Consider the following 12,905-nt stretch of genomic DNA (forward strand, 5'->3'; position numbering starts at 1 on the left):
CTCACAGTCCGCTTGATTGTCGATACTAAATGATGGTCATAACATTTCCATAATAATGAAAAATAACACAAAATTTTCATTACAATACCCACCATATAATATGAACTATCAAATAAGCCGTTAAATATGCTAGTTGCAACACATTCTAAGCTCAAAGTACGCTCAAAGTTCATAGCACACGCGTCGCAAAAGATGACAAAATCTTAATCAAAGTGCTAAGTGCTAAAATAATATGGACAGAATTTGCAAATGTACTCGCTCAGAGGGGCTAATTGCAGACAAGACTTGAGTGCCGGAGAATGTGTTAAGGCACTCATTTTCAGAGGGTAGAAAAAACGGCATATGGACGCACAACGCTTGGAAAATGCACAGTCGTACTCCGACTTATCGAGCTGAGACTGAATAAATGCGAAAATGCACTCAGGCTTAAGTTTCAGCCTTTTAGGCGCACACAGCGCACTGAGACTCAGAGTGCAGAAAAATGCAAGGCAAATGAGCGTAAGGCACCGAGGACCAGCGCCAAGAGCAGTTACTAACAATGGATTATTCATTGGACACATAAGGGGTAACCATCCGAGCTCTTGTGGATTCCAATTCAAGACAAACAATAACACAAACAAGTTATATATAACAAGCAAATTTTGCAAATCAAAAACCATATTTATTCACGAAACTACCCATCAAATTTTGGTCTTTACAATTAAGTAATCAACCCAAAATACGACCCAAGTTAGCAAGAACAATTATACATACTAATCAAAACCCAATTTACCAAATCTCACCAAAAACCCTAGATAAAGAACCAATTGACAATAATACTCAAAAACCAAAAAAATTAATTAGGAGGTACATTAGACTTCTTTTTCTTCCTTAACCTATCATTCATAGCCTTCTCCAATTGATCAACCCTCTGTGACAATGAAAAAATCAATTTAGTCTGCAAAGAATTTTTCTTGCACAAATCCTCCATCATTGTCATCAACTTTTGATTATCTTCCGCCATTTTCTCTAACAATTTCTCCTTCTTATCTTTCTCCTCTTTATGATCACTTATAATAAGCCATTGTTCATCCATGGATTCATTCATGGTATTTCCTTCTCCAGCTTCACAATTTTCATGAACTCCATGGTTTTCTTCTTCTTTGCTTGCTTCAGTTAATTCGGAGTTTTGTTCCACTGTTTCATCAACAACACATTCCCGGGATTCAGCACGAGAAGGATGAGACTCAATTTGCATTGAGTTTGCACAATCTAATTCTTCATTTATTCCATCTCTTTCTAGGGTTTTATTGTCGAATTCTCGAGAATTTTCCACTTGCATTTTACTCGAATCATCAGAATTCTCCAACAAATTATCAGCGTCCTCTTCAGATTTTTCTAGGGTTTCACTACTAGTTTCCGCAGAATTATCAATATTTTCACCCGAATTTCCTAGGGTTTCACCATTATCATCACCGATATTTTCATCATTTATCAAAGAATCGATCAACTCCTGCAACATGATCGCCTTCTTAATCACCCCCTTACGCAACTCCCTGACACCACCATCAATACCTCGAACAGAATCAAGCTTTAATAACAAACTCATTAAACCCTCATTAACCTTCAACCTTTCTACACCATCTTTCTTAATCAACACCATAGTTCCTCTGTCGTGAAGCTTCTTCTCCACATCATCAACCTGTCGCTTCAATTCTAGAATCTTCTTCACGGTTTTCCTGACCCAAAACCCTCGAAAAGCTTTCTGGATCTTCACCGCTGATCTGTAGGTCTTCATCTCCGAATCAACAGAGTGTACAGGAATTGAAATTACCTTCTTTGGACGAGACGGCTCCGTTGGAGTGTGATTGTATGGTGATCTCATGTGTGCAGTACCACGGCGGTACGGTGAAGGTGAGGAAGAATGGAAGTATGGTTGGAAATATGGAGAATCCATCCTTATAGTTGAGTCAAGATTGTGATTTGTGGTTTGGTTTGTGATTTGTGATTTTTTTCTGGTTTGGTTTGTGATTTGTGATTTGTGATTTGAATGAAATTGGCAAGTTAAAGGTTTTTATATAATAAAGTGGTGAAATTCTAGAAGAATGTGAGAGATTCGAGATGATTCTCGACGGAAGTTTGGGAAGATACAATAATATTGCTTCGAGTATCTTCTAGACTTTGCTACCAATGTTACTCCGTAGTCCGTATTACTTGCATTTGAGAATTTTAGGGAGGAATTGACGGAATAGGGTTGAATAATGGAAATTTTCGACTATGAATTTATGATTTGGTCCTTTTTTTTTAAATTTAAGTACTAATTAATAGAGAAGATTGTTTATTTTTAGTTAATTTGTTTTTAGTTTTGATCTTAATCAAATTTGATTTAAAATATTTGATTAAAAGTGATTAATTTCAACTTAAAACATATAATTTTAAATAAATCAATTATAACCTTTTCAAGGAGACATTAAAGTAGACCTATCAAACATAACATGTTGGATTGGGTTCGGATCATATATAAACATATCAGAAATCCGTTGACCCAAATCTAATTCGTTTAGCTAATTGAGTTGAAAATCAAAACCTTGACTCGACTTGCAACAGACCAAATCGATTTGATTTTGACTCACTTAACTTGTTTAGAGTTTTTTGTTTTCATTTTAGCGTTTTTAATTTAATATGGACTACATCTAATTTTTATCCTATAATTTTATAATTTTTGTTTATGATTTTTTTATTTTGTATTTATTATAAAAAAAAATACTAAATGAATTAAGTTGTTATTATTATTATTATTATGTATTTAACTCAGAATAAACTCGTTTAATCAAGTGGGTTATTCAGGTTTAAAATTTTGACTTGATAACCCATTTAATAAACAGATTAGGTCGGATCGTCCGATTCAATTAATTAGGTCAAAAGTTTCAACATAATTGAACATGACCTAACCTCAAAATTATTCAACCCGATTAATCCAATTAGAAATAATCCAACCTAAAACGGGTCTCCCAGATCTCAAGTTTTGAGAATCCGATTAGATACCACGTTGAAGATCACCATACATATGGCTGATTTTATGTTCCATTGTACTTGAAAGAAATTATAAGAGATTTCAATTGAGTTGGATGAATCAAACAAAAATAACTAAGTTAAAGTTGAGAAACTAACCCTAATCAATGTTTTTTGGAAACTCCCTAATCAAATTCATTATATTGCATTTAATCTTTTACTTGATAAATTAATCATTCACTAACTCATATGTGCAAATTAATTTTTAATTATAAGCATGAAACTTTTAGGCCTTAGCCTATTTAACTTATAATTCAGGTCATTTAATTAAAAATTTTAGTTATATTACATAAGTAACATATTAAATACAAGAATCACAATGAAGTGACTCATTCCACCTGTATAAAGTATGTTCTACCCATAGATTAACTCTTTGGACGGCTTCTGGTGTTAGTGATGAGCTTTGGGTTGATTATCCCTGAACTGGCTTAAGGATGTTTTATACTTTCATTTGATTCATTCTTAGTCTAAGCTTACCTTTTCTTTAAAAAAAAATATATATTCGACGCACCTTATACAATTATATACTAGTATTCTAAATTCACCTTAAACCCACCCTATGATAATTTTACCAGCATATTTACTAAATGAACTGTGTAAAAAATGGTTTTCTATATGGACTATTTGTAATTGTGAATTGTGAATTGTGATTAGTCTCTTTGAATATTTGCGTGGTGTTGAATTACTTAAATCTAGGCTAAGTGTTTGTAACATGCAATATACCAATATTTTACATTTATTTTAGGCTACATATATATATTTACAATCATTTTGATAAATTACGTACTCACGATACAATTTGACTCGAAACTGATAACACTATAAGCCACATTAGTCATACCTAAAAACAAGCTTGTGCCAAATCAACAGAACTAGCTATTTTTGTAAAAGATCATTTCCCCGTCAGACAACTTTAAAACAAAAAGTCCATACACTAATAATTTGTATTGATTAAACTATTTAACTTATGTATAGGGTGAATCTTACAGTGAGACCGTCTCATACAACAAAAATAATTTTACACACTTGGATGGATATATGTATATATAGAGTGGGGTGAATTCAAGCGACCAATCTTCTTGATGGGTTGAGGAGACGGTACGAGCTACGATTTCTTGGGAACCGACACCGTGAAGTGTTGGTGTTCATTTGATCATCATATTCATCACTTGGATCCATTTCATATAAAATCTTAATGAACGTGTCAACTTCACACGGGAGTAACAATGGACCCTCGCTATGAAACCCATATTCTAATTCAGCTTCTTCAAGCAACATCCTAAAAAGCGGATGATTTGTATATTCAATTTTGAGCACAAATCTTTGTTTATCGGGTCCTACATAAACCGATAAACAACCCTTAGGTGACATAGGTATTGCCCTCAAGTTGGTTTTGGATCCGACCCATTTTTCAACTCGCGGGCTAAGTGGAGTTGTGGGGAAAAAATTTGACCATGACTTGCTCTTCACCATTGGATGGTTTGGTGATGGTGTTATTGTAAGGGGACTAGTTTGAGTAACACCCTTTTGTGTTTGACCATGGCTAAATGACTTGCATCTTTCCCATGTCTTCTTTAATATACTACCCTTCTTTCTCTTTTCATGCAATCCCTCCATGTTATTTCTTGTAACAAGTTACAAATTAAACCTTAGGAGTCAAGCAACCAAAAAGAGATCCAACACCTTACTTCCAACAAAAAATAGGACTCTAGCTAAAAATCCATATATGAAGAAAATTTCCAAGTCTTGCCTTAATTGTGTTTTTCATAAATATATATAAATATATATTCCCCCTCCTAAAAAAATTTGATACCCTTAAAAAATCTTGACACATCAAAAAAAAATATATTAATACTATACCTCACAAAACTTTAAAAAGCTTATCCTTTAAACATAAAAATTTCAACAATTAATATGATACAGAAAAAGTGTGTGCTTGTTATTGTATATTCCTAATTCGAAACAAAGAGATTCTAGATGATCAAATGGATATAAGATTGTGGATTTAATTTGAAGGGTGGATGAAGAGATAAGAAAATGATGAAGAGCTTAAATAGGAGGAGGACAATGGAGGAAGATTATATAAGGGTCCAAGCTTATAAGAAATAATTTTCTTAAAGAACATTAAAAAACTGTTAGAGTATATAACATATCTTGGGGTCTCAACTATTAGCTTAAGCTTTTGGTTGAATTGTTTCCTTGACATGGTATTAGAGCAAATGTGATAAGAGGTCACAAGTTCGAATCTCAATCACCCCTCATTTAAAGTGGAATATTCAGCGCCTATGTGCATCCACACTTCTAGCCCAATGGGCTTTCATGTGAGGGGGCGTGTTAGAGTATATAGCATATTTTGAGTCTTCGACTATCAGTTTAAACTTTTGATTGAGTTGGTTATAGACAAAAACAAATAAAGTTTTTAACATATAGTATTGTCATACATAGATAATAGATGGGCCATTGGTGACAATGACGTAGAATTAGGCTATTGTCAACGCCCACATTGTCTATTTTCTCTTGGGGTATCTTCTTTATATTGTCTATTTTCTCCTGGGGTATCTTCTTTATTCGACTTTTGCATTATTGCCTTTTCTGTAAATGAAGAATAATTATTTATATATTTATTTAATTATTTAGTAATTAAATATAGCCTATAAATATGTTTTAGTTTAATTAAAATAATACTAAAAAATACTTCTATGTAATAGGAGTAGATTTTTGGAATGGAAGGAGTATTTAGTTTTTTCTGGTGAATGTATGTCTAGTAAATTACTAAATTAAGGTATATATGTTTAATGGATGTTGCAATTTTTAATGAATCCAACAAAAATAAATCTCGTGGAGAATATTCAATAGAATATTCCTATTATCCTAGATTTTACTTATAAATAACAATTTATTAAGAAATCAACTCAACCAAAAATATATTATAACATGTTCTGTCATAGGAGAGTTCTTCACAGTGGAAGTGTGGAAGCAGTTAATATCCTTCCATACCTGACAGGCTGGTATTGAATATTCATTGTCACTTGACTTTTCGTACTAAGTCAAAAAGAATTATGATCGATTGTTATTGTGTTGCTTAGTCTTGAGCACGGGTACAATTGTATAGGGATTATTGGTTGCACAGATCCTATCAAAATGTAGAGTGACAATTGTTGAATTTACTAAAAAAAACTATTAAAAAATATTGAATATCTCTTAAATAAAAAATGCAATGACTTTTCTAAATTTTTTTTTATTTCATCTAGTTATTATAGTCAATGTTAAACTCTTATATAGTTAAAATTCTAAGTCCACTCTTAATATTGAATACTACATAATTTTGTTTAGAAGTGTTGATTAGTCGTGAGATTATGATAAGTTAAACAAATAACAATATGATGATAAGAGCCTAAGGTGGCATGCCACAGGGCAAAAACCAATAGGCGGATGAGGATGGGGAAGTTAATTGTCTTGTCTATTTCCATTAACAAAAAGCTAATTATTGTCATTTATTTTAGTTCGAAATAATTCTTGCCGTCGACTATTTTATTTAATAAAAAAAAATTATTAGTAAATTTTGAGAGGCAAGCATCATTAATAAACGTCAGCTATAGTCCTAATGACATACCCGGAACCATTTGTCTCATTAAATTTGCATTATAGATATTTGGTGAATAAGTTAATCAAAAAAATATATATATAAGTGGTATTTCATGAAGAAGTAAGAGAAATATGAAGTATGAGTTAGATGAGAAAGTTTTAGTAATAACAATTATTTGTATAGTTAATAAATCACACTCATGTGATAGGATTTGATAGGGTGAGAATTTTGTGATTTTAATTTATCTTTTTTGATTTTGTTTATTTTACTATTATTCTTTTTGTCTTTTATAATGATTTATAAATTACGGTGATTGATTAAAAATTTTTAAAGTTATATGAAAATATAAGTTAAATGTGGATCTAAAATTAATAATACGTATGAACCATGACAAAATATAGAAAGAGACAAGTTCAATAGGACCATCTAAAAAGAAAAATTGGGTCAAACTCACGGGACATAGAAAGAAATCATGAGTGATAATCAAACTCAAAACCGTCTTAGATGTTCCTATTTTTTTCAGTATAAGGCGGGCTTTGGGAGCTTGGAAGGAAGCAACGAAAACTATACTTAGCATCTTGCATGAAAAAAGAAACATGTGTTCTCACTGAAATAAGATTAAATTTTATGTATAAAAATATGTCTTTCGAAAGCCCTAATATTTGATATATTGTCTCAATAAATTCAGCATGATTTCATACCAGAGATGTATTGCATTTCATGCCTTTCCAACATCAAGGTCTTTGATGTGATATATAGTTAGATTAGGTTTTCACTATTTTAGTGGGTGATCTTAAACAACTTTTATATAGTTGATCAACTTATATATCTTTTTCACTTCAAAAAAAAAAAAAAAAAACTTACATATCTTTTTAGCAAACATAAACGAATGGACTTTTGACAAAGAATAATTATAGAAATTTTTTTTAAAAGTATTTACAACTCTTTTCAAAATATTAAATTTATTATCCAAAATCTGCTAACGCAAATCTCTAGATGTTCGTTAACAAACATAAGATCAATTTGAATAGAAATATAGCATAGAATTTACAATTCAAAACAAAATTACACGCGAATATATATATATATATATATATATATATATATATATATATATATATATATATATATATATATATATATATATATATATATATATATATATATATATATATATATATATATGTATATGTATATATATATATGTATACATATATAATATATATATATATATATGTATATGTATATATATATATGTATACATATATATATATACATATATATATATATATATTATATATGTATACATATATATATATATATATATATATATATATATATATATATATATATATATATATATATATATATATATATATATATATATATATATATATATATATAGACTTGATAAAAATAAAGAGTATTAATATTTAAAACATATTTATCCTTTATAAAATAAAATTCATTATAAGTCGTCTTAAAACGCAGGTATCTTTCGCCCTACTCTAAATACGACGTTTTATTACATGCATTGTTTAGCTTGCTTATCACTTCTGTTTTGGTGTTTTGATATTTAATTAGATTGACTATGAGAAGAAAGGGGAAGTTTGGACAAAGATGACACGCAAAAGTTATGATAATTGGCACTTAAATTTGGACACCATTGCCGACTGGTCTTCAATCTCTAGCGAGCAAGAGCTTCTTAATCAGGTTACTTAAGCTCCTAAAACCCTTTTAATAGAAGTCTAAGTTTAATATTTTTATTGAGAGCTATGTTGTATTTAAAACTCCAACCTATTTAATTTTTTTTTACTAGTCACTCTTTTATTTCATCAAAGCTTCATAATCTTAATTATTCACATTTAGATGATGTTGTCGAAGAACTATTTCAACCAAAATCTTAAGCTGATGGTTGAAGTCCTAAATATGTCATATACTCTAACACGCCCTCTCACATGAGAGCCTTTTGGAATAGAAGTGTAGATGCAACACTGACTCTCCTCATATCTGTCACTAAATAATTCACGAGGGGTGGTTGATATTCGAACCCGTGACCTAGTCAAACTGGCTTTTGATACCATGTAAAAGAACCATCTCAACCAAAAGTTTAAACTAATGGTTAAGACCCTAAGATATATGTATATTTATATATTATACACATATTTGTGCTAATATGGACCTATTGTTTTCCTGTAGTTTGATTCCATTGATAACCAAGGTACCAAATTAAGTTGTCGTCTACAATCTCTGGGAAGATGACGAGGGACAATTAGAGCTGGATTTTGGTACTGATCCCGAGGTATGTTATATTATTGCGTGTGTATTAAAATTGTTAAGAATCAAAACAACCAAAAGCTTAAGCTGATGGTTGAGGTCATAGGATATGTTAAATACTTTAATACGCCCCTTCAAATGAAAGCCCTTTGGGCTAGAATTGTGGATGCAACTAGTGATGGCCACGGTCCGGGTTGGGCCGGTTCCGTTCCGGTTCCGGTTTCATTTGGAACCTGATTCGAACATTATCAATGGTACTCCTGTGTTATTGCACTTTATCTTTGGTACTCCTGTGTTTTTTCGATTATTAATAGTAGCCCCAGCACTCCATGCTAATTACAACCGTGACATTATTTAAGTTTTTGCCGTTATCTTGCCGTTAAATCCTTTTAAAAACCAACCATGGTCAGTTGTTATTTATTTCCTTTTAAAAAGATTTAACGGTAAGATAACGGCAAACACTTGAATAATGTCACGGTTGTAATTATCATGAAATGTTGGGGGTACTATTGATGATCGAAAAAACACAAGGGTACACTACAAAAAACCATTGAAATAGCGATGGAAAAATGGCGATGAGATGCGTTGGTCGCCACTGGCGACGGACAGGCGAGGGCAAGATACGTCGCCAAATGAAAAGGCAAATTAGCGACGGAAAAGTACGGTCGCTGGTTGGTCGCCAAAAGCTTTTATTTTTAAATTTTTAAAAAAAATATTTAGCGACCAGTTTGGTGGTCGCTAAAAGCTTTTATTTTATAATTTTTTTGAAAAATATTTAGCGACTAGATCTGTGGTCGCTAAATGGTCGCCAGGTAAGACAGTCAAGCAAATTTTTTCTTTACTGCAGCACGTAAACTTTTTTCAGAGGACCAGCGACCAACCAGCGACCAGTTGGTCGGTCGCCAACTCCAGAAAGTGAAAAGTCGTTGCAGATGGCGACCACCAGCGACCACCTGTTGGTCGCCAGTTGCTGGTTATAAAACCAACTCTTTGCCCTCATTTCTCATTTCCTACAACTCTATCTTTATTTAACTTATATTTCTTCAACCCTTATACGCCTCATTATCTTACCAACTCTAAATTTTCTTTTCATCCATTAATCTCATTCTCTATTTATTTTCTTATCTTTCTTTCCAACTCTAAAATTCTCATCTTGTTACTTAAAGGTTAGTGTTTATTATAATTTATTATTGATGTAATGTTATTTTTTTGCCCAATTTTTGTTTCATGATGTTATTTTTTTGCCTAGATATTGTTTTATGTTATTTTCGATATATTTTTATGTTTTTTTTTTTATATTTTCGAATAATGGCATTTTTGAAACATATTTAGTGCTAAAATTTTCCAGTATTTTTTTATGTTCATTATTTAGTTTTATATCGTTTTTTTTAATATTTCAAGAACAATCGAAAGGTCAAAGAGCCACAGCCTACGAAATATTTACAAGAAGCACGGCAAATGGAGTTCAATAATCAATTATGGAAAGTGGTGCAAATGGGAAATGTTTAGACTGCCTATGAGACTGAACAAATTCAAAGAGAACGAGATGTATCAACCCCCTCCTCCAAATGAATGATTAAATATATGTACTTTTTGTGAATTTGTACATAAACTTTAATTATATATATATATATTTCCAGTTCTTTATTTTTATTTACTTGTTTTATGTGTATATATATATTTATCTTAATATTACAATAAATATAATATATATATATATACATATATATATATATATATATATATATATATATATATATATATATATATTTATATATATGTATATTTTAATTAATTAAAAAAAGGGGCGACCAAACAGCTATGAAAATGTGATCGCCATGCTGGCGACGTAACAGCTACGAAAAGATGGTCGCCAAACAGCTAGCAGGGGGTGGTCACCAGTTTGGCGACGGGTGGTGGTCGCCAGTTGGTCGCCGGTTTTACTGGCGAGGAAAACGCGTCCACTTTGAGATTAGCGACCACCACATTAGCCGTCGCCCGCCGGTCGCCAACCCTACTTTTTGACCATTTAGCTATCAAATGGCGACGAAACCGTCTGTCGCCAATTTGATAGTTTTTTGTAGTGGTACCAAAGATAAAGTATAAAAACACAGAGGTACCATTGATAATTTCCCTAAAAATATATATATAAATTCTTGAATAAGTGCACCAACCATCAATATCGAGCTTTTTCTTTTTAATTAGGCACATACTTAAATGACTTTATACACTTAATTAATAAGACATACTTAATAAATATTAATTTGATATTGATTTTAGTTCATTTATTAACATTTGAAATCAAAAATATGCAAATTAGACATGCATAATGATATATTATATATTTGAAACATTCTTTATTTAACATGCCATCAAATTATTCTTTTAATATGGAAAGATTATGTCCATTTAGATTTTTCACCCAATCAAATAATTATAAATGGCAAGACACTAAAAAGCTTGCCCTTGTCATTTTACTTCCAAATTATTAGTATGTATGATGATATGATGTGTTTATTGTTCATAAAATGATACTAAATATTTATATGTTATATTTACAAAACTACAGCTTGAGAAGGTCGAGGAGAAAATTGCTGAACTGGAAAAAGAGCAAGAAATTTTAATTCAAATATTTTACGAGGAAATACGTCGAAGAAATCAAGAAAAATGTGTATCGAGGAGAAAATTGCTAAACTGAAAAAAGAGCAAGAAATTTTAATTCAAATATTTTATGAGGAAATACGTCGAAGAAATCAAAAAAAATGTGTATTGCAGAAACAATTAGAGGTTAGTTGGTCATTCCTTCATGAATTAAACTTTAATTTTTATTATTATTATCACCAATTAATACCAAAAGCCGTAAAATCAAGGGCTCCGGTGATATATAGTTCCCCTCCTATATTCTTTCCTAAGGGGTATAGAAGTTTACAATGTATTTCTTCCTTAACAGTCTAAAAATTTTCCTTACACTATGTTTGGATAGCAAATTAGAAGAGAAAAAAATAGAAGGGAAAATAAAGGGAAAGAAGAAAAAGGAAGGGAGAGGTAAGGAGGGAAAGTGTATCTTGTTTGTTTAGAAGGAAAGGCAAGGAAAAAAGAGTATTTTCCTTCCAAATTTATTCACCTTAATGCTATATTTGGGAATGATGATTTCATTTGCAAATATAGATTTGACTCAAATTTTGTGTTTGACAAATAACAAAAATTCAAATTTGGATTTGAGTTAAAATCCGTTATTATTATTATAAAAGTAGTTAAAAATGAGGATTTGAGAATGACATCCAAAATCTTGTCATTCTCAAATTCTTCATTATGATTTCATAATTGAAATCAACAATTTAAAATGAAATGTTTGTTCCCAAATGCATCGTAAGAAAAATTGTCTATTTGATCCTTAATAAAACATGTTCATGTTCCATCTAAACCCTCCCCTCCAAATCCCTTCCCTTCCTTTTTGTTATCTAAACAAGAGATTTCATCTTTTCAAATTTCTTCCCTTTTTTTCTTTTTGATTCTCTATATTAGGGTTGCTTGTTTAATTTAGGGCCTCAGAGCAAAAGATAAAGATAACCCTAAAAACTTAAGGCCTAATGAACAATATAATATACCTTTTGTTTTTATTGTTAATATATAACCAACTTTATAAAAAAAAGTATGAACTCATATTACTTACCAAAAATGTAACTTATATATAAATTTAATTCGAATTAATATCTTATATACATAAAACTAAGTTTTTTATACCCTAAAAAATTTCGAATCATGGTCGATAACCCGCTTTGCCCTAAAAAATTTCAAATCCTAAGCGATAGCCCGCTTTGCCCTTACTAATCGACGATCATGTTCTCTCTCCAAACATATTGTTAGTTATTACACTATTCTATAACCCATTTGCCCCAATGTCATTGCATGATGCAAGACATAGGGTCGAGTTAGACATGTCAAATTTTAGGAAAAAAAAACTAATATTTTAAGTCTACTATAACGGTAG

The 12,905-nt window shown here is 30.9% G+C and overlaps 2 protein-coding genes across 2 annotated transcripts; both read right to left on the minus strand.

The window, feature by feature from the left end:
• Window positions 1–590: 590 nt before the first annotated feature.
• On the minus strand, window positions 591–2,170 carry LOC130821319 (BAG family molecular chaperone regulator 6-like). Its single transcript, XM_057687020.1, has one exon. The coding sequence runs from the start codon at window positions 1,934–1,936 to the stop codon at window positions 836–838; it is 1,101 nt and encodes a 366-aa protein (XP_057543003.1). The 5' UTR covers window positions 1,937–2,170; the 3' UTR covers window positions 591–835.
• Window positions 2,171–4,113: 1,943 nt separating this feature from the next.
• LOC130821780 (auxin-responsive protein SAUR36-like) lies at window positions 4,114–4,668 on the minus strand. Its single transcript, XM_057687559.1, has one exon. It carries the CDS (start codon window positions 4,666–4,668, stop codon window positions 4,114–4,116), a length of 555 nt encoding a protein of 184 aa, XP_057543542.1.
• Between the last annotated feature and the right edge of the window lie 8,237 nt (window positions 4,669–12,905).

The sequence above is a fragment of the Amaranthus tricolor genome, chromosome 8 (genome assembly GCF_026212465.1).
Source record: "Amaranthus tricolor cultivar Red isolate AtriRed21 chromosome 8, ASM2621246v1, whole genome shotgun sequence".
NCBI lineage: Eukaryota > Viridiplantae > Streptophyta > Magnoliopsida > Caryophyllales > Amaranthaceae > Amaranthus > Amaranthus tricolor.

Bases quoted from the DNA above. Each gene is read 5' to 3' on its own strand.
- LOC130821319 (XM_057687020.1), bottom strand. From the start codon at position 1,936: ATGGATTCTCCATATTTCCAACCATACTTCCATTCTTCCTCACCTTCA.
- LOC130821780 (XM_057687559.1), bottom strand. From the start codon at position 4,668: ATGGAGGGATTGCATGAAAAGAGAAAGAAGGGTAGTATATTAAAGAAG.